Consider the following 21,798-nt stretch of genomic DNA (forward strand, 5'->3'; position numbering starts at 1 on the left):
ACACCTACCGAAACGGGCGCAAGCCACTCCCAGTGAGGAATATATGTCAAGTGAGGAGGGTGCTGAAGCCCTCCAAAGACCCTTCCCATGTCCTCACTAACCGTTTCCCTATTGTCTCATCAACACCTGAGAGTAGTTCAGCATGCTCTCAAAAGACAGATCCTCTCTCTATCCATACCACTCTACATTCACACAACATAAACACCTTTTCCCAAAATTCAAAATGGAGTATCAAAACACTGCCTCGGAGTCCCCGCCTTGGGGGGGGGGCCACGAATTCCCCCAGAGAATTGTTCCTGAACATGCAGTTTTTACAACTCATACCATCATATAAGATATTTGAGTTTCAACATGCTAACCACACCAAGTATCATTATTTATTTGAACCATTACAAATTCATACAAAAAGTCTGTACAAAGTTGAATCTTCATTTTCTTCAACTCTTTTTTGAGCATATTCCTACAAATTCTTACTCTGCTGTTTAATTTCAGCAAGATTTTTCAAGTGGCTGAATTATCATCTTTCAACTGTAAGTATGCCTATCATTTTGACATGAAAGTAGTATACCATGACAAGCTTGGAATAAGTTACTGGTGATGTATATGTGGACATCAATTGCTGGACAACTTCTTTTGTGTCTCATATATAGCAATTCAGAGCTCACAGAATTCCCATCTTTGGATGATAACTAAGCTCCATGAAGTGTAGTAGTTTTTAATACAAATGTAGTGCCGGGAAATTATGGCAGCCATGTGGTGTCTTTTCCATTGGATGAGACAACAAATGTTTGGAAATGTGTAATGTTAAGATAGTTAAGGCAAGCCAGGAGCACTTATGTTAAACCAATGTATATCCTTCACATATTTCACCTGTAGTGAGGAATGTGAGAGGGTAATAGATAACATCAAATTACACTTAGTCATGTAGTCGTACTGTTTTTTCTCTGGGGTGAGCCAACTGATTTGAGAGAATGTGATAAGAAAAATGCATATTGCAGTTTCATGTAATATCAGCTTAAGTACCAGAATCAAATCAGTTTCAATTTTATTTTGTCGCCACACTCATCCATCCCTTAGAATTACTAGGTATATCTAGAAGCCTGACTGATTCAGTGGCTGTGAGATCAGTTACACAGAGTTATATCTTGCTTTTTTCTGGAACAGGTATGCAAGATGTGAAGCTTTCTACCCTGAAGCACTTCTTACTATTATCCTGACGAATCTTCCAAAACTTTTCCTTAAAAAATCATTTGGCACATGAGCATAACTATGTATTTGTTTTTTTGAGAAGCCAGACACATTTTCACAGGCAGCAGTGACTCAGTTTAACCAGTAACTGTGGTCAGCTCAACTTTCCCATCATAGTTGATGGACATTAGATAGGAAATCCTTTCTGGGTCAAAGCATCATCTGAGGCCGTGCAGATGTGAGGGCAGGCTGAGAACTTGGTGGTTGAAGTTGAAAAGGCTGGTTTTCAAGCACTGTACTCCACTGTCCAAAATTTTCAGGTCGGAGTCTATCTTCTTTTACTCCTGATGTCTAAGATTACCATAAAACGACACGGACCTGCAAATATAAACAAGATGACTGACATGCTCAGTAGATCAGAGGATAATACAAGTGAGATAGATAGAAAACCTAATCCATTCTAAAATTGAGATTTTTACAACTTTTAGTGTACAATATCTTAAAAATTGTTATCTCATAGTCGTGTCAGCTGGGCATGGGGTGAGTGGACTACAGGGCCATCTGGCCTCCAGGTCAGTGACATCACTGGTGTCACTGATGGTCACTGTCACTCCCCTCCTCTATTTCAATAGGCCGCCTCACTGGACCACACTGCTACAACACAGCATTGGGATCCATCTCCTCATTAGCACAGTGTCTCTCTTCAGGCTAACAGTATGAGTGCCTCGGCAGTCATAACTCCTATTAATCAAACTGTTGCCCTGTGCAACTCTGCTATCTACACAATCCTTAAAAACACACACGACTCACATGAACAGTTGTATGAAGAGCGGTGAGGCATGGGGCAGCAGGTTACTAATTATGTCTGGGAAGGACGGCCGGTCGTACCCATCTGCCTCCCAGCACCAGCATATCAGGTCTGCCAGCCACTTGTTGGTGAGGCTCTGCACATTAGTCTTGAGGGTGTGGCCTTTGCTTACCATTTCCTTCACCTTATCATTGGTGCTCAGGTCCTGCAGAAAGCATAAGGTTACTGCCCTCTCAGTGCCACCACAAATACTGCTGGAAATGTTGATATCATGTAAAAGCTGCTCCCTATGACGATGCTATGTATGGATGAGGAAGAATCTAGGTCCTTATGAAAGTATTAAGGAGGTAAACTTTGCCCATCAAAAACTGTTTAAAAAATTGGACTTTGACAGATGTATGTATGATAACTTAACTCAGTAGCAGCGACGGGCCAAATTTGTGGCTTTACCGTGTAGCAGCGACGGGCCAAATTTGTGGCTTTACCGTGTAGCAGCGACGAGCCAAATTTGTGCCATGATATAAACGCCCCCAAATAGATGATGCATAAACTGATCACAAATGCTTTGATATGTATTATGAAATGGTTTGTGTGAGTGATGATTTTTTCTCATTTTTCTCACTTAGAGGGACCATTTAGAAACATGGTCCCCACTGCTACTGGGTTAAATCACCACTACCATTGCTCTCCTGCCCTCAGTTCATTATTTTCTAAGGGGCAGAAGGATGTGTATTCTTAGGAATCTTAGCTATTGTGTTTTTATATGGTTGTTAACTCACTTCATGGCTGAGTTTGATGTTAGGTACAACACACATTTTCATTACTCACTGTTACATCTTGCTGGCCTGCTTGCTCTCCTTGGGTGGTTGTATAGTGTGACTTAAAAGGAGAGTATTTTAACTAGTATCAAAGAAGGATGTGACCCACCTGGTATGGTGTTGTGCCAAGCGTAAGAATTTCCCACAGGACGATGCCATAGCTCCACACATCACTCTGGGTTGTAAACCTCTGCTTTGTGAAGCACTCAGGTGCAAGCCACCGCACAGGGAAGACTTTAGAGTGACCTGGTGAGAGAGAAGAGTGAATGGTAGTCAATAAACCACTGGAGACTAAGGAAATGAGTAGCAATGAATGTGATTAGGTCTGCTTACCCATGCTTTCTTCCCTCTGATGTCAGAAAAAATAATGTAATGCCTTTTGATGGACACTTTCTTGCTCCCTCTAGGGACTCTGACAATGGCACAGGTATGAATTATTTTGAAAAACATTGGATATCTTAGAAACACTCATGGAGGCTGCACATGAGGCAAGGCTTAGCCAACTGACTAGTATGATAAAACTCTTGCTTTGGTCCTGGTAGCTGCCAGAAAATCAAAGGGGAGGATGTATGTAGTTTTGTTCTGCCATCCTTTATTTTTTACCCTTTGATGCTAGTTCCCCTTGGTCCCTTGGCATTAAGTATCATACATTTAGGGATTTTGAAAAAGATTGCTGCAAAGCATGTAAAACATTGGAGGAAGTGGTAAGTGTGCCTGCTTCCACCACCTGCTGCCATCTCAGCCACCACTGACACACTACACAACACTGCAAGTGAAACGTGGGCCTGGAATGAAAGTCAGAGGTCTAGAGTGCAGGCAGTGGAAATAAGTTATTTGAGGAGTGCTTGTGGTGTGCGTAGAATGGATGGAATGAGTAACGAAAGTGTGTACAAGCATTTTGGAATGTGTCACGGGGGTGAAGGGAAGAAGTGTGGAGTGGTGGAAGAAGTGAAGCTACAGACTGTGGTTTGGCCACATGGAGCGAATGGAGGAGAGTAAGATGACCAGAAGGGTGTATGTGAGTGAGATAGAGGGAGGGGATGCTAGAGGACGACCTCCAGTGAAATAGAGAGATAGGGTGCAGGAGTACGTTAGGGAGAGGGGGGAAAGATCTTTGAGAAACTTTGAGCAGGCAAGGAGGGAGTGTCTGGATAGAGAAAGTTGGAAACTCTTCTACCGTGGCCATCCCCTGGTGGGAGCTCCTAGGAGCATGCGTCGATGAAATGATGATGATGATGATGATGATTACCTTCCTAAGCCAACAGTTCTTTCTACGGTAAAACTTACGAATGTGGTAGCAGCTCCTCTCTGTGATCCGGGTCATGCCGAAGTCTGATATCTTAATTTTCATGTCATCATTAATCAGGCAGTTGCGAGCAGCAAGATCCCTGTGGACGTAATTCTTGCTAGCCAAGTATGCCATGCCATCAGCAATCTGGAGGCCCATATCACACACTTGCTGTAAAGAAATGGACAGAGCACCCTGGTAGCTGGTTTGAATGATTTATATAATATTGTTACTGGAAAAATTTAATGATGAATTTGTCATTGCTTAGACAAGTGTGGCTTAAACCTATAGTTCCACACTACCTCTGCACCTGTCCTTGCTTGTTGTGACACATTCCTGAGGTACGCATTTCAGGCATACGTCAAGGCTGACAGAACTGTGCTATTCCTTAATCCTCTCTTTACCTCCAGTCTTAACCCCTTGACTGTGGATTTCCTACAAGAAGACATCACCAAGCTACATGAATGCAACAAAAAGTGAATGAAGAAAAATGTAAAGTCATGCACCTTGGGAGGGGCTATCCAGCATACCAATACCACATGGGAAACACACCACTCTCCACCACAGAGGCAGAGAAAGACCTGGGAGTATACGTTGCCAGGCTACCAGTGAGGGCCAAATCCATGTCAATTGCAGCGGACGAGTTAAACTTCTAGCATTCACGGTTCTCTTGGTTGCCCTTATAACCTGCCCTATGTCATTGTAGTCTGGGGTTGTATAGATCAGATCATCAGTGGTGCAGGACATTCAAACCTGGATAAATTCTGATCTTTAGGCAGGAAATTACTCTAGGTTCAACACTGTACCATATTAACTTTTTAAAAATGGACACTGCAAATCTGGCACCTCATATACGAATTTAAATCCTACTAAAAATACTGCACTATATGTACCCACCAGATTTTCAGCCTTGTCTCCTGCATCCTTTGGTACAAGAGTGACTTTCCTCATGTACTCCATCACCACCAATAAAAAAAATATCATAACAATTTTGCATACAAGAAGACTAGACTGTAATGCACTCACTTCAATTCTCAGCTTTGTCTCCCGCTGTCTCAGGTATCTAAGTAGGTCCCTCTTATTCATGTACTCCATCACCAAGTAGGTGGTGTCGGGCCCAAACATCACCCCGTAGGCACGGACTATGTGGTAGGATTTCAGTTCCCTAAAATAACAATGTGTGAATGAAGCATACACCACCAACAGAGGAGCAAGGTGCTGAAACTTTATTTAAGAATCTTGCAGCAGTGCAGAATAGAGTAGGGTAAGGGATTTAGGTGCAAGGCAGAAAGTGAGAGGTAGGGAGAACTCCACAGTGGCAAGCCTATTAACCCTTAGATGGTGGTGGAACTTTATATAGACAGTCCAAAATTCATTTCAAAGTTGCAGTGTGACTATATTTAGAGGCTTTTTGAAAAGGAACTCCGTTTTTCCAAAGACAACGTGCAATGGTGCCAGCCACTTCAAACAAACTTTCACCCGCACCGGTCACTCACTGGCTGGGGCTAACCACGAGGCTCTTCAAGACAACCTACTGGTGGCATGGGTCTCACATCAAGAAAGAAAAGTAGTCAAAGTAACCCCTTAGCAAAGAAGTATCTATGTAGAAGTTGAACTCTTAAACTTGATATAAAAATCTTTAAAACAAAATATATATGATACTTATCTGTCAATAAAATTAAGAGGCAAGTAAACTTACAGCATGAGATGGGCCTCAATTAGCATGTCTTCCCTGGACTGTACGTTGGAAGTCCGTTTAACTGCCACAGGAACCCACTCTGAGTCCTTATATAAGTGACCTTTATACACAAAGCCAAAGTTTCCTTGGCCAAGTAAGGAAGTCTCCTCCAGCTTCAGATGGCTTTCGTCTATCTGGTACTTGCTGGGAAAACAAAAGTCTGGATCTGAAAAATAATCAAATATTACATCTAATGATTTTACCCAATAAAACCCTTGGCTAAAAGGACAGGAGTGTTAAAATATCAGTGTGTATAGTCTCAATATTCAGTGAGAACATATGATGAATCTTTCAGGATTATAGTAAAGCTGCCATAGTAAAGGTAGATATGACAGTAAACTTGATTCTTGTGAGAAATAGTACTCTCATTTCCTGGAGAATGCACCAGTCACCAGACCACTGATCCCTGCAGCAGAGAGCCTTGTAATGCACTGAATTAAATCCCTTCTGAGATCCACATAGACCGCCAGTGTCCCCTGTTGAAACTCACACTGGAGCTCCAACAACATGCAAAGTGCTAGGATACAGCCACTTGTTAACTTACCAGGCATGAACCAGGACTGCTTAGATCACTGCAATTTCACAGCAAAGGATAATGCAGCCTTGGCAGAGATACAAGCTCTCTGAGTGGTGTCTAGTGATCACTTTGTATCAGCTTTGACATAATAGCATCTTATGATACAAAACACTTACTTGCAACATCAGGATATCCAGGATTTTCACTAATATCCTTGACAGACAGCTTAGGAGGTCAGAACTACAGACTTACTTGCAACATCAGGATATCCAGGATTTTCACTAATATCCTTGACAGACAGCTTAGGAGGTTGGAACTACAGACTTACTTGCAACATCAGGATATCCAGGATTTTCACTAATATCCTTGACAGACAGCTTAGGAGGTCGGAACTACAGACTTACTTGCAACATCAGGATATCCAGGATTTTCACTAATATCCTTGACAGACAGCTTAGGAGGTCGGAGTCTTCGATAAAAGATGCCCCCACACACCATTCCCAGCAGGAGGAAGATAACCAGTAGCATCAGCATCCATCCATGATCTCCGTTTTGCATCACGGCAGAGTACTGCAAGAATTGAAACAAAATTGAATGTTTAGTTTTTATCTTGCCGAATTTATCATAAAAAAGAAACACAGTAAAGCCTCCTTGACAGTACATGAATAGGTTAATTTACATTCAAATCCAAGGCTTAACCCTTAGATGGCAGTGGAACTATATATATAGATGGTACAAAATTCAGTCAGTCAGTTCTGTATGGCAGAAATATAACAACACTTCCAGATTGCAGTAGAATCTATATATAGACGTTAGTTAAAACATCTTTTATGCGGCGTAACTAAATTTATGCTACGGTCCTAAGGTCAGCAGTGACTATATATAGACCATTCATTTTGGGGGAAGCAACTCTTCAAATCCTGCTTCCGTTTAAAGGTTAACTGAAGCAGGATTTGAAAATGTTTCCATTGCATTTACCGGCAACTGACCTGTGTGGTGAACTCCGTTGTGGCGGCCGTGTCATTCACATTCTTTGGGGCTCCTGTGTAGACTTGAACTTCTACCAGGTACTTGGTGTTTGGGGTCAGTTCCACCTCTACATAGTGCTTGATCCGACTTCCATTGAATTTACAATACGACAAACAGTCCTAAAAGTATAGAGCTCAGGTAAGCAGATATACAGCAGCTGTTCTCAGCCTCTAGTGTAACAGCTTAGCTTCTTCTATGTTCAGTAATTTGATCCAAGATACAGCTCAAAATATGAAGTAAATAAAATGCCAATTCATAACTTATTTCAGACAACGACTAATTACGCGCAGGGATATGAACCTCAAAAACTTTCTGTTCACCGGTGAATGACACTTTGTATGCCAGAACTTGTCCGTTGGGAGAGAGTGGAGGCTCCCACGTCACTTCAACTGTAGACTGGTTGAGTTGTTTGGCGTTTAAACCAATTACCATGTTGGCATTGGCTGAAGGGAATACACAAAGTCATTTAGTCTGAACTTCACTGGCCTTAAAAGACAAATGTAATGTTGGAACTTGCCCCCTAAAGGTGTTGTGGATGTAGAGAACTTAAAGTCTTTCAAAAATTATCCTACAATAATAACAGCAATAATAATGATAATAATAATAATAATAATAATAATAATAATAATAATAATACCAATATGATTAAGTTATTGGGTAAGTTTTATGGGTTTTTCCTTTACGTCATTGCGAGGCACTAATTTGAGCAGATAAAAATCTACACATAGAGGCAAACACCGCAATGAAAACTTGAGGCGTGTGTCTCTGTGCGAGTGGCTGGCAATAAGAGAGAGCATTTGTGGTGGTGTAGGAGTGAGGAAGGTATCCGTGGCGCAGATATGTGGTGTTACATTGCCCTTTAGTGTAGTGCCACGGCGACTAAGCCTGATGGGCGAGCCTCCCATAACTCCCTCTGCCAGTGGGGTACTTCTTTGGCTGACTAGTTAAGGGGTGGCTCTCCCGTCTCGCTGGTCGCAGGTTCGATCCCCAGGGCCGGCAAACCTTTCCTTGTCTGAATTCATTTCTTGTGTGTTTCGTTACGCGCGGTGGTCGTGTTGGAGTGTAGGAAAGAGAAAATCCTGGTATTTCATTAGAATATACACATGAAAGAAATATGACAGCATGAGCAAGTAGTCCTTGAATGGAGCCATTTCTAGGATGTAATATTTTTTGCAGATGGCAGGTTCATTGGGCATCACTTGGTTGGTTAAATTACCTGTATGCTACTAACTTGCTCTGCCTTTCACTGCCGACAGGAGTGGACAGTGTACACCCCCAAAAATGCCACAATGAAATTCAGGTTCGTATTATAAGACACACGCACACGCACAGAGGAGAGAGAGGGGGAGTTTAAAATTTACACTATATACGGAATTTCGCTGCCCTAGAACACATATTTGACAAGGCTTTCGTAGGAGTTGTGGGCATTTCTAGTAGTGGTTTTATGACCCTGGTGGTAGTTTGAGCCTTTCTCTGTACCATAAACCTAAAGAAACACTCATTAGAACCCGACTGACCCACTATTTGACCTTTAGAAATAGCTGATGTGAGAAGCGAAAGTCTTATAATACCAGCCTCAATGTCTTAACTTTAGCTGTCAGCACTATGGCTCAAAAACCATCATCGTTCATCCAAAAACAGCTCATTCAGGAAGAAAAAACAGTGACCCCTCCAATGCTCTCACAGGAAAATCTAGCTCCATTAATATTATCCTACATGTTTAATGTCTGATTCTCTGATGCTAGTTCTCACTTTGCTGATTTTTCTCCAAACCCAAAACAATGATCTCAACATACCTTTTACAGCAGTTGTCTCCACAATTTTTGCAGGCTTAGTTGAGCACAGTTCACAGGGAACTTTGTCAGTGGGGCACTCATACTTGTGTTTATGGCATGCTGACACCTTCATCAGAACCCAGGCAGTTGGGCGCCATTCAGCAACATTACCGATGAATTAGGAGACAAGATCATAGAGTAAGCCACAACAGCCGTGCTGGAGAATCAGCACCGACTTTTCCCTTCATATTGCTTTGCATAGGTCCCTACAGTCCATAGCTGGTGGTCTAAAACAAAGGCAGAGAGCTAACAAACACCAGGCTGCTGCCTCAAAGCTTCAGGAGATATAAAACTGGAAGAGGTTGTGGCAGAATTTGTTTTCTAATCAATTAATCACATTACTCTTGCAAGTGAGCGTGTGCAAAGACGATAGATTTATGAGAATGGAGAGTTACTCATCTCTTATAATATTACTTGATAATAATTGGGTGCAATCAGCTTATTCTTAGTGTGTTGCTTCTCATTTAGAATTTCCAATATAATAAAAGAAGGACATTCATTGACGACAGTTTGAATCTGTGTGGAGCCTGAAAGAATAATCTAAGAAATTTGTTTCCAATGACATAATTCAATTAACAAATTGTGCAAAAAAATTGAGAGTCTGCTGGTACTGACACTGCAAAGAACTGTACTCTAATATTTATGGTCACATCAAAAGCAGTCCGTCCTCATACTGATAACCATACTTGCACCGCAGTTCACTATCTCCAGTAAGTAAATATTTTTTAAAGCATTGAACTAAATAAACACAATTCAAAACAAACAAAATTACAAGACATGAAATGCTCAATCTCCTTTCATCTGTATTTCCTCGGCTTCGACTTGAAATCTTTCAAGAGGAGAGTATATCGAAACACCTCTTCCTGAAATTGACCTCACTTTTGGCTACTCTTCTAAACTCTTTTTTATGGGGGCAGTGATTATCAGGCTTTTCTTTTTTTTCTTTGAACTGCTTCCATAAAAACAAAATAATTTTAAACTGACATATCATCCTTGGGAAAGACAAATTCCTTTCAATCAGTAATTCATAATATTCATGTCATTCTGTAGTCTAGAATACAATGTCACTCACCTCTATCTTGTAATCAGTGTAGTGTGAGAGCTGTGTAAAATTAAAGGATGTTTTCTTACTTCTCCAAATATCTGAAAGCAAATCAGGCAACCAACTATAGTTTATGAAATTGTACATTGATTAACTATAAAAGATTACCTTAATATAAAGCAATAACTTACTCAGAGCTGCTGACCATACACAGGACACCACCTTGTAGAGACAACATGGAAGTATCTTCTAAGTGATCAGTTTTTAAGTTTAAGAAGTTAATCCTAGCTTTGATTTGTGCTGAAGTGGTACCATCATAGCCATTTGGATTGTTAAGATATTTAGTACAATTGCTACCCTTAGTCTTGACCTCTGTTTGCTCTTAGTGTTTTCCACAGCCTTAAGGAAAAAAGTCACATTTAGAGAGTTCAAGATAATTTCTCTCGTGGTTAGGGAGACCTTAACCCAGTAGCAGCGGGGATCATGTTTCTTAATGGTCCCTCCAAGCGAGAAAAATGAGAAAAAATCACCCCTCACACAAACCATTTCATAATATATATCAAAGCATTTGTGATCAGATTATGTATCATCTGTTTGGGGGATTAATATCATGCCACAAATTTGGCCCGTTGCTGCTACACGGTAAAGCCACAAATTTGGCCCGTCGCTGCTACTGGGTTAAGGGTGATCAGGTCTTTTTACCAGGAATAAACCAACTGCACCATAGCTCTCTCAACCAAGGCATGGCTCTACAAGTTCCTTAGCACTCAGAGACCTTTCTACAAAATCCAAAATCCAGGTCAGCCTAACCCCTTGACTGCAGACTTCCTACAAGAAGACATCACCAGCCTACAGGAATGGAACAAAAAGTGGCTGCTACAATTCAATGAAGAAAAATGTAAAGTCCTGCACCTTGAGAGTATCCAGCATACCAATACCACATGGGATACACTCCACTATCCACCACAGAGGCAGAGAATAACCTGGGAGTATATATTACCAGGCTACCAGTGAAGGCCAAATCCATGCCAATTGCAGCGGATGGGTTAATAGAAGCTACTACCCAGCACCAGAGACATGCCACCCTTCCAGTGACAGCCTATATAGTTTGCCTTCTTTGGACTCTTGATATCATGGATGTGGGTTTTCACCAACATCCACGGCAGCGACCATATACTGTACCTCCTCCCATCAACCTATCTTGGTGAACTTGAAGATTCCCTGAACTACTGAAATGATATATGATGAAGGTGGAAAGTTTCGTTTAGTCGGCGCAACATCTGTGGTCATATGCCGGAGAGAGACAGAAGGGGAAGGAATTATAAGAGAAGGGAAAAGACCCCAGGAGACGGGACACAACCCCCGATTAATACCTGATACCCATTCACTGCTGGGTGGACAGGGGCGTAGGGTATCGGAAAAAACGCCCAAATTTTTCCACTCCGCCCAGGAATCGAAACCGGGCTCTCTCAGTTGTGAGATATATGATGAAAGGCTTGCCGTTCCCTCCATGCTGTGGCTGCAACCATTTACACAGCCTTCCTCCATCAGCATGAGCCAAGCAAGATGGCACCACTAAAACACTTGAATGTGCCAGAACAGGCTAGGGTTCAACTACCAGGCCCCACCAAGAAAGCCTACTGGCATAACAGGCAGAACATTAAAAAAGAAAAATAAATAAATAAATAAATAATGCATGGTACCTTTCATTATAAAAAGATTGTCCTTAAAAATCATATTGGGGAAGTGTAACAGAATCATTCAGGCAAACACAAGAACACAAAAACAAAAATAACCCCATATTAACCGTGTAGCAGCGACGGGCCAAATTTGTGGCTTTACCGTGTAGCAGCGACGGGCCAAATTTGTGCCATGATTTAACCTCCCCAAAATAGATGATACATAAACTGATCACAAATGCGTTGATATATATTATGAAATGGTTTGTGTGAGGGGTGATTTTTTCTCATTTTTCTCGCTTGGAGGGACCATTAAGAAACATGATCCCCGCTGCTACTGGGTTAACAACAACAACAACAACAACAACAACAAATAAAATAAATAAATAAATAAAAATGCATAAAATCCCATCACCAGCATGCATGGACTCACCAATCTCAGCTGTGTGGTTCTCATTCTGATACTCCGTGTACTGAGCTTCCAATAAGTTCTGTAAAATAATAAAATGGATTTATAATTTATTTAGTGCAACCGTTCACTGAAGTTCTCATAACGGAAAAATAATAAAATATGATTGAGATAAAGAGTGACATGATGTTTGAATAGAGACAAAGTTTTGGCATAGCAGCATTTATATAATCATACATTGTCACCTACTCATATTAAAAGCGTGTATGTAAGCGTGTATGAGCGGTTTGGTATGGGTGTGATGGCGAAACAAGTGGAGTGTGAGTGGTGGAGTGGGTGAGGCGTGGTGCGTTGAGATGGTTTGGACACGTGATCAGAATGGGGGAGAATGAATTCGTGAAGAGAGTGTATGAGGGAAGGATTGAGGGAAGGGTGTCAGGGGAAGCCTACCTGTAAGTGGATCAATAATAGAATAATAAAGAATAATAAGAGAGAATAATAAAGTCTATGGTCATTACTAAGATGGTTTTACTAAGGGCTGCTTTCACAGTCATGTAATGAGAAAAAATCACCCCTCATACAAACCATTTCATAATATATATCAAAGCATTTCTGATCAGATTAGGTATCATCTATTTTGGGGGGTTTAGAGCCACAAATTTGGCCCGTCGCTGCTACACGGTAAAGCCACAAATTTGGCCCGTCGCTGCTACATGGTAAAGCCACAAATTTGGCCCATCGCTGCTACATGGTAAAGCCACAAATTTGGCCCGTTGCTGCTACCGGGTTAAGCCTTGCTACTAGATTCTAATCCCAACAAGTGAATAAATTTGTCTAGCATACTTACAACGGAGACGTGAGAGTTGCCTGGTGGAGCATCGCCTGGTTCCATGCTTCTTTTTCTTCGGAAAGTGCGATGTCTAGAAAATAGGAATATGTCACCTTTATGCGTATGGGGATAAAATCTACTGTTTCTAAAGCTTTTTTAATATTTTTTACTATACAATCAATCATTTCTGACTATATTATTAGATCCATATATGTAGTCATTGCACCATGCACTAATCAAATATTAAGTGAACATGAAAGAAATCCTTGATAACCAGAATGGAAAAAGCCCTTTATGGTTTCAGTCTTCAAACCCAGAGAACAAAGTGAAAACATTAACAATCAAGCTGTATGTAAATCTCACAATTAACAGTGAGCTTTAACCCGATAGCTGTGGGGATCATGTTTCTTAAAGGACCCTCTAAGTGAGAAAAATGAGAAAAATCATCACTCACGCGAACAGGAGGGGGAAGGAATTATAGGAGAAGGGAACAGATCCCAGGAGACGGGACACAACCCCCGATTAATACCTGGTACCCATTCACTGCTGGGTGGACAGGGGCATGGGGTATTGGAAAAGCCGCCCAAATTTTTCAACTCCGCCCGGGGAATTGAACCTGGGCTCTCTCGGTTGTGAGCCGAGTGTGCTAACCACTGCACCACGAAGCCCCCTAGTTAAGATCAAACTGACTGAACAACCAAAGTGGATAAATAACAGACATTCCAAGCAGTAATGTTAGGACATGCAGTTGTGATAAAATTATAGCAAGCTTTTATCTGTATAATGGATTTCAATTTTACTCAAGGAACTTATGCATAGACAAGTGAATAAAGCTTACATATAGATATGATTATGAAGAATGTTCTCAAAGTTAATTTCGTCATCTTCAAAGGAGGGTGTCGCCTTTTCTGGACAGGCACAGCACTTGGGGGAAGAGACTGTACTAATGGTGGGAGTCGAGTCCATCATATTCACTTCACTCTCAGACAGGTCCTGAGGAGCAACAGGTATGTTAGACTATTTTCACGAAAGCTTATTATTTGGCTTAAAGATCTGTGTGATTCCTGCCTGCCATTTTGATTATGTAAACACTTTTATAGATATTCCCTTTAATTCCCTTAACCCAGTAGCAGCGTGGATCATGATTCTTAATGGTCCCTCTAAGCGAGAAAAATTAGAAAAAAATCACCCCTCACACAAACCATTTCATAATAGTATATATCAAAGCATTTGTGATCAGTTTATGTATCATCTATTTTGGGGGGTTTATATCATGGCACAAATTTGGCCCGTCGCTGCTACACGGTAAAGCCACAAATTTGGCCCGTCACTGCTACACGGTAAAGCCACAAATTTGGCCCGTCACTGCTACACGGTAAAGCCACAAATTTGGCCCATCGCTGCTACACGGTAAAGCCACAAATTTGGCCCGTCGCTGCTACACGGTAAAGCCACAAATTTGGCCCGTCACTGCTACACGGTAAAGCCACAAATTTGGCCCGTCGCTGCTACACGGTAAAGCCACAAATTTGGCCCATCACTGCTACACGGTAAAGCCACAAATTTGGCCCATCACTGCTACACGGTAAAGCCACAAATTTGGCCCGTCGCTGCTACACGGTAAAGCCACAAATTTGGCCCATCGCTGCTACACGGTAAAGCCACAAATTTGGCCCGTCACTGCTACTGGGTTAAAACTAACGTAATCACTGCAAATTAATGTGGAAGGGACTATCACTCGATTGATAAATGCCAACCAAAGGCCAAATGAACCTTGGCAATGACTTGTTTGACATTGGTTAAGTCCTACAACACAGAAAAATAGCAGGCAACATTGCCCTAATGAATACTAAACTTGCTCTTTAAACCATATCTATTGCACCCCTTCATTAGTGTCTTGGAAAACTATGTGGACCACAGCTAAATGACACCATAATATTTTGCATCTACCTGGATGGGAACAGCTCTACATCACAACGAAATTTTGCCCATCTTACCGAGGGAACATGTTTTGTGGCTCTTTCCATGGTGATATATTTTTATTACCATGTTCTGACTCATCTCCATCCATACTGCAACAGCTTTAGGCATAGAAACAAATCGGTTGTAAATCCGATCTGTATATATTAAGATACATATGTCCAGTGTAGATAAACCACACATTTTTATGCAAGAGTGCTCAGTTTGTGAAGCCATAACACACTGCACTGTTTGAGTAACGAAAGGTTCATTAGCTACATCCTGTGCATTACAAAGCAGAGAGTTGACTGTAGAATGAGGAGGAAGCAAGTTTATAAATAGTTAGCCTGTGACTAGCTTAGATTTTTAATAAAGTGACTGATTAGTTGGAGCTTTCCAGCTGATATCCTGTTAAGCCTTGTCTTTGGATCTGGGCACTGGTTCAAAGCAGGGACAGATATGAAGGAATAGTTGCCATCTGCTGTAAACCATGAATCTGTACTTGGCATGTCTCAAATTGGTAAGTATAATTGTTTTCTTCCCTAGAATTACTTTTTCATCTATGTGTCTCTGTAAGATCTTTTGTAAGTAGGGTCTGCTGTGCATCATTTTTCTTGTCATAGCTTTGTTTCCTGCACACTTTTTTGTATTCTGTTAAAATTACGCCAAATGAAAAATACACAAAATGACATACCTTTTTTGATTCTTCAATCTCATCTTGCTGAAACTGTTCTGAAATGATTCGGAAAATTATCAGAATTTGAAGGTTCTGACGAAGGTGATAAATGAAAAGCATGGTATAGAATAACATTTTGAAAATCAAGCGTGAGGGCGTGGTGAGCCCGTGCACCTAAGTTCAAGTCCCACCGTAATACACTGATTTTTCCAACCAACGTTGAGTGGCGGAAAATTACCTACATGCTGCCAAGATCTTGAATCAACCCTAACTTCAGTGACTTGAGTAAAGAGGGGCACCAGGGGACAGCATGGGCTAAGAAAGTCATATCACGGCAGCTGCCACTATAAATAAAATTCACTTGCGCCACTAATGAGCTGGGGTCACCCAAGAGGCCCCTCAAGACAGTCTAGTGGTGCTATAGGGACCCCCCCCAAAAAAGCTATAATTCTCCTGACAAACGTTCATAATGTTTCTTTGCAAACACTCAGCTTCTTATTTCTGATCACATCTGATCCATGTTAAGGCTTGTCTGAAGTGTTTGTTTACATGTGAGCCCAACAATGTATGACTAATGGATCCAAAAATGCAAATTCATAGACATTCTAGAGAGGAAGCAAAGGCATACTTGGCAACCAGCAACAGTATATCTATTAAAGCAAATGAAGTTATTAGATCTGCAATTAAGTTTATTTATTTTCAAGTTTTAAATATATCTATCAACTCCTTTAACCCGGTAGCAGTGATGGGCCAAATTTATACCATGATTTAAACCCCCCAAAATAGATGATACATAAACCGATCACAAATGCTTTGATATATATCATGAAATGGTTTGTGTGAGTGATGAAGTTTTCTCATTTTTCTCGCTTAGAGGGACCATTAAGAAACATGATCCCTGCTGCTACCGGGTTAAAGTAAAGATGTCAGTATCTGATGATCTTGTGAACTACTCTTTGTACTTGTTGCTGCCATACGTTACCTGTTTTGCAGTAGTCTTGACACTTATCTTCAGTTTCCAAGTGGGTGGTTAAGGAGACGATGTAATCATATATTTGTCCATTTGGAGAGGCTGGCCGGGACCACTCCACAGCAATGTATGTGGTTCCTTTATCTATGACCTTCAAGTTCAGGGGGTAGCTTGGGTCTGGAGTACAGAAACATACCATTAAGTCCTCTCATCTTACTTCGAGATCAAAATATACCAGAAGATATTTAAAATGGATGCTGAATGAATAGACTCTTATTTCATGTTACAAAAGTAGGTGGGGGTAGATTCACGGGAGCTTAGGTACAAAGGAGTTGCCTTGTACAGTCCTACCGGCCTCTTGCAGATCCCTACGTTCTTATGCTCTTATTCAGGGCATATTCTTTCCACTCCCCCCACAACCCCTTTGGCTTTATTATGCTCGAAATCAAACTTCTTTGTAATTATTGTTACAGTAAAGGAAGCAGCTTAGGGGCAAACAACAAAAACAAGACAACCCACTAAGCACTGCTCCTGTAAAAAGAGGAAATCTGGAGAGGCCAGGAGAGAGGGATCACTTTCAGATGGAGAGGTGTCTTGATGCTCCCCTCTTCAAAGAATTCAAGGTATAGGAAGATGAAAATACAGAAAGAATAGAAAAAAAATATTGTTCAAATGTCCTGCCGCAGATAGAGCAGCGTTCCCACACTTCCTACCCTCCCTCCTGTCCCATCTTTGTCCTCATGCATGTGTCTAGCCCCATCCTGTGTTTGTAAATAAAGGATGCATCAGTTATATGGACAAAGGAACCATGACGGAACTCACTGTAGGGCTTTGTAATGGTGTAGGTGATGTTGGATCGTGCCCCTATGTCAGCATCTGCAACTGTATCTGTTTCGACATACACTGCATAGCGGTGATTTGGTTTGAGGCCCGTCAGGGATACGCTCAACATGTGGTCAGAACTGTCGGCTTCAGCATGTTCTCTCTTCCATTCACTAGGCAGAAGTAAATACCAAGTGTAGTTTGCATAAAAAAGATGTGCTACACTCCATGGAACAGAAATCAAGTGTGGGAAAGCCTATTTGGTTTAATTGTAATATATTTCTACAAAGTGCAAAGTGAGGTAAGATTAGTGGACACTATTTGAGGAATGTACTAATCTCTAAAGTATAAAGTATTGTGACCATGACATTAGAGGCTACGGAAAGAAACCTTAAATATTCACACTTGTGACCATGCACTTCAGCTAGAGGAGGGGAATTCCATGAGTGAAGCTTTTTGTCGAGTATATCTAGAAGCTGGAATAGGGAGGTCCAGAGGAGTTAAGGTACATGCTGTCCTATGGCCCGTCCCAACACATTAACACTGGGTTTATATATGTTAGCCCGGTAGCAGCAGGGATCATGTTTCTTAATGGTCCCCCCAAGTGAGAAAAAAGGAGAAAAAATCACCCCTCACACAAACCATTTCATAACATATATATCAAAGCATTTGTGATCAGATTATGTATCATCTATTTTTGGGGGGTTTAAATCATGCCACAAATTTGACCCGTCGTTGCTACGCGGTAAAGCCACAAATTTGGCCCGTCGCTGCTACACGGTAAAGCCACAAATTTGGCCCGTCACTGCTACACGGTAAAGCCACAAATTTGGCCCATCGCTGCTACACGGTAAAGCCACAAATTTGGCCTGTCGCTGCTACACGGTAAAGCCACAAATTTGGCCCGTCGCTGCTACACGGTAAAGCCACAAATTTGGCCCGTCGCTGCTACCAGGTTAAGGTGATATGTAACCTTAGCCTAGTCAGGGAACTTACTCATTGCAGGCGTCCCGGCCATCCATGTGTCCTACGTTTGTCTCATTAGTCTCCTTGTAGTAGATGAAGTAGCCGGTAATTTTGCGGTCATCTTCAATGGTTGTCACTGGAGGCCACTTGACCAGCACCGTGAAGGGTTGTGGCTCGAGAGTGATGGCATGCTTCATTATGGAGCCTTTGATGGAGGAGAAGAGGAAGCATTAGCTACATTTTGTCAGAGAAGATTAAGGGAATTATGTCTAACATTGAATTACTTGAAAAATTAAAAAATCCTGCTGATGATATGACTGACTTCCTATTGCTGTCCACTCTATAAACAATCACTATCTTTGCCTGACATCCTATTGCTGTCCACTCTATAAACATTCACTATCTTTGCTATCAAGAAAAGGGAAGGCGGTACATGAATGAGTAATGTTTAAACCATATAGTAAGCCCTCCATAAATCAGATTAATTGGGAGACCCTCTCCAATTATTGCTCCAATTAATTGCTTTCGGCCACCTCTTTTGTTTCTTTTTTAGGAGCAGCGAGTAGCGGGCTTTTTTTTTAATTATTGTTTTCTTTTTTTGTGTGCCCTTGAGCTGCCTCCTTTGTTGTAAAAAAAAAAAAAAAATAAATAAAAATATAGCCAAAAATATGAAACATCTGAATTATAGGCAAGGCTGTTCCAGTTAGCCAGCCATTCTGATTAATTCTTGCAGAAAAGATTGACACAACAAGGGAGCTGGAGTTGAGCACAGCTGTATGAATGTACTATATTTATGCCACTCTGGAGTAGTCTTGTACAACAGGGTGTCCAAATTTTTGTCTGAATTATGGATGTGTGTCTGGAACCATAAACGTCTGCTCAATTACTGGCAATCATGTCCAAATGTGTTAAGTGTCACAGGGTCAGTATGGCCTCTTATGTCCAACATGAACGACCCCAAATTTGAGTAAATTGGAGGCATTGGTGACATGTGGAGCTCCACCATATATGAGTGAGGTCACTCCCAGGCCAGTGTACCTCAGGTGTTGTTTGAGTCAAGAGGTGTGACTCTTGCGCCAGCCAGTTATCCAGAGGCCCAGGACATTAGATACAAGCCCTATGGGCACCACAACAAACAACAAATGTGGCTGGACACTCACACACAAATATTTGTTTGCAAAGTGCACATAGGCTTCATACTTCATCAGTAAACTCGTCTATATAATATAGTTTAAATATGAATGGGCTTATTTTATTTTAGGTTCCCATGAGCTTTTCTCTCCAGTGGACAGCAGGAGTGCCAGAGCTGGATGACAGCCGTCACACATGGGTGTGCTTTGTAACCAAAAATGCCAAGTAACAATGATTTTTGGGTGAAAAAAAAATACTATTGGCTGCATGGTTATGAGAGGAGCACGCCAATGCACACCCCATGCCATTTTCCTACTCTTATATTAATTCAGTGTTTAGTTGTGTCTCAGCCACTCACGGCTTTATGGCAGCCAAGGTAGATGGGTAACAAAATAACAAGAGTATGTAAATCACTCAGTGTGGAAAGGGATTTAATTCTTGAATAAACATCGGAACCTGCAACAGTACTCAAGGGCTCATTAATGTTTTTTGGTGCTAACATCACGGTATATAAAAACTGCAATCAATGAGCTGAAAAAAAAATTAAAACTACATAATTTTTTCCTGAGTTATAAAAAAAGGTTCCTGTCGACATATGATGAGAAGCTGTACTCACATGCTACTTTGTACCCATTGGTCACCTTCATGTTGTGGTCGCCCGCCTGGCCCGTCATGTTCAAAAGCTTCTCAATCTTGCTGTGGTAACATAACTTTGGGTTTTGTAAAAAGGAAATCTTTCCCTGCAAATCAAAAGAGGGTAATGTATAAAATCAAGAATTCCATAACCCTAGAGGAAGTATTTTCAATGAAACTTAAAAAAATATACTGCATTTTGTGGTGTATAATGCGTTCCAGCATATAACGCGCAATTTTGTAAAAAAATATTCAGTCCTTACAATGTTCAGAAATATGTATAGTTAAGCAAGATTGGTGATGTATAGTTTCCCGAAATTCCTGTTAACCCCTAAAGGGCAAGGTGTGCTGTGAAATCGGTTCTCCTTGTATGGCAATGTTCTGACACTTTCCTGAAATTTGGTCACTTTCCATGATTGTACATACAGATGACAATAAGTAAACGGGTGCATTTATGAATGTGTTTTGAGGGCCAAAGGTGATTGACCATTAGAGCATAGCTATTGCTTAAAAATACATCATATGTACATTTTAAAAGTAAAGTTATGTCAAATCTTACCTTACTGATGTTCAATGCAGAGTGGTTCGTGAAGTCCCATATTTCCTCTAAGTTTGCATTATCATGAACATAAAGAGCAAACCTGAAAGGACCATAAAATCAAATAATATAACACTGGTATTACTTGTTGCGGATTCCAACAGGTCAGAATTCTTCTCCAAAGCACTCTAGTTCTCAGTCTATGCAGTTTGGTAATGAAATTCTAAACCAAATAGCATGAGATTAGAGAATCACAGGATAGAAAGACCAGTTGGTATCAAGAGACTAGACACACAAGGACGTTATACAAGGTGGCAGTGTGCAAGCTTTTTCCTCTTTGCACATGTATGGCAAAGAGACAGGCCTAAGATGGAGCAAAAAAGAGAAAGTGCCTGCAACCTGCTGCTCCGGCTAAGAATCAGAAAATAGTGCCAAGGATCTGTGAAATTTAGCTTCAGCGACACTATGGAAGTCAATGGTAAATTCCTGAATGTCAGTAACCATGGGATGCTTGTTAATCAGAAATAATTCAATAAAGAATGAAGAATAGACAACTTCATGGCACTTTACTTCACCAAGTGGCAAATACCACTATGTGGCTTCAAGACCAAGTGTCAAGGAGAGGCTTGTCAAACACTCTAATTCTATGAAATCCAAAAGTTGTAATAGTGCCGTGTAGCCTGTACCTACCTGTTGTTGTACAGCTGGTCTCCATCGATGAACTGCAGGTTGGACAGGAAGTTGAGAGATTTCAGAGGACTTGTCTTGAAGATGCGGACGTGGTAATGCACATGTTCTATTTTTCCAAGGTTTGCTTTCAATTCTTTGGTGACTGTCTTTCCATTCCTAATGCTTCAAAAGACAGATGCAAAGTGTGTCAAACCCATGTAGTAATTTTCAGTTTAAAAAACGGTTAACTCAAA

General features: G+C 41.1%; 2 protein-coding genes across 7 annotated transcripts in view; one reads left to right on the forward strand and one right to left on the reverse strand.

The window, feature by feature from the left end:
* LOC126990940 (carboxypeptidase B-like) overlaps positions 1–21,798 on the forward strand; it is a 58,724-nt gene that overhangs the window by 21,307 nt on the left and 15,619 nt on the right. The gene's annotated exons all lie outside the window — the stretch shown is intronic.
* The window catches only part of LOC126990924 (insulin receptor-like), a 53,429-nt gene continuing 31,994 nt past the window's right edge, over positions 364–21,798 (reverse strand). For both annotated transcript variants that reach the window (XM_050849563.1, XM_050849565.1), the window contains exons 11-31: positions 21,566–21,727; positions 20,897–20,978; positions 20,321–20,444; positions 18,604–18,778; positions 17,608–17,780; positions 16,798–16,962; positions 15,834–15,871; positions 14,019–14,173; positions 13,199–13,271; positions 12,376–12,433; positions 10,294–10,364; positions 9,183–9,288; positions 7,687–7,829; positions 7,347–7,505; positions 6,762–6,927; positions 5,802–6,006; positions 5,129–5,267; positions 4,102–4,273; positions 2,924–3,060; positions 1,999–2,201; positions 364–1,566 (exon numbers count right to left, since the gene is read on the reverse strand). In XM_050849563.1, coding sequence (XP_050705520.1) covers positions 1,527–1,566; positions 1,999–2,201; positions 2,924–3,060; positions 4,102–4,273; positions 5,129–5,267; positions 5,802–6,006; positions 6,762–6,927; positions 7,347–7,505; positions 7,687–7,829; positions 9,183–9,288; positions 10,294–10,364; positions 12,376–12,433; positions 13,199–13,271; positions 14,019–14,173; positions 15,834–15,871; positions 16,798–16,962; positions 17,608–17,780; positions 18,604–18,778; positions 20,321–20,444; positions 20,897–20,978; positions 21,566–21,727 — 2,746 coding nt within the window. In that variant the 3' untranslated portion in view covers positions 364–1,526. The remainder of the gene's footprint in view (positions 1,567–1,998; positions 2,202–2,923; positions 3,061–4,101; positions 4,274–5,128; positions 5,268–5,801; positions 6,007–6,761; positions 6,928–7,346; positions 7,506–7,686; positions 7,830–9,182; positions 9,289–10,293; positions 10,365–12,375; positions 12,434–13,198; positions 13,272–14,018; positions 14,174–15,833; positions 15,872–16,797; positions 16,963–17,607; positions 17,781–18,603; positions 18,779–20,320; positions 20,445–20,896; positions 20,979–21,565; positions 21,728–21,798) is intronic.

This window comes from Eriocheir sinensis, chromosome 6 (assembly GCF_024679095.1).
Source record: "Eriocheir sinensis breed Jianghai 21 chromosome 6, ASM2467909v1, whole genome shotgun sequence".
Taxonomy (NCBI): Eukaryota; Metazoa; Arthropoda; class Malacostraca; order Decapoda; family Varunidae; genus Eriocheir; species Eriocheir sinensis.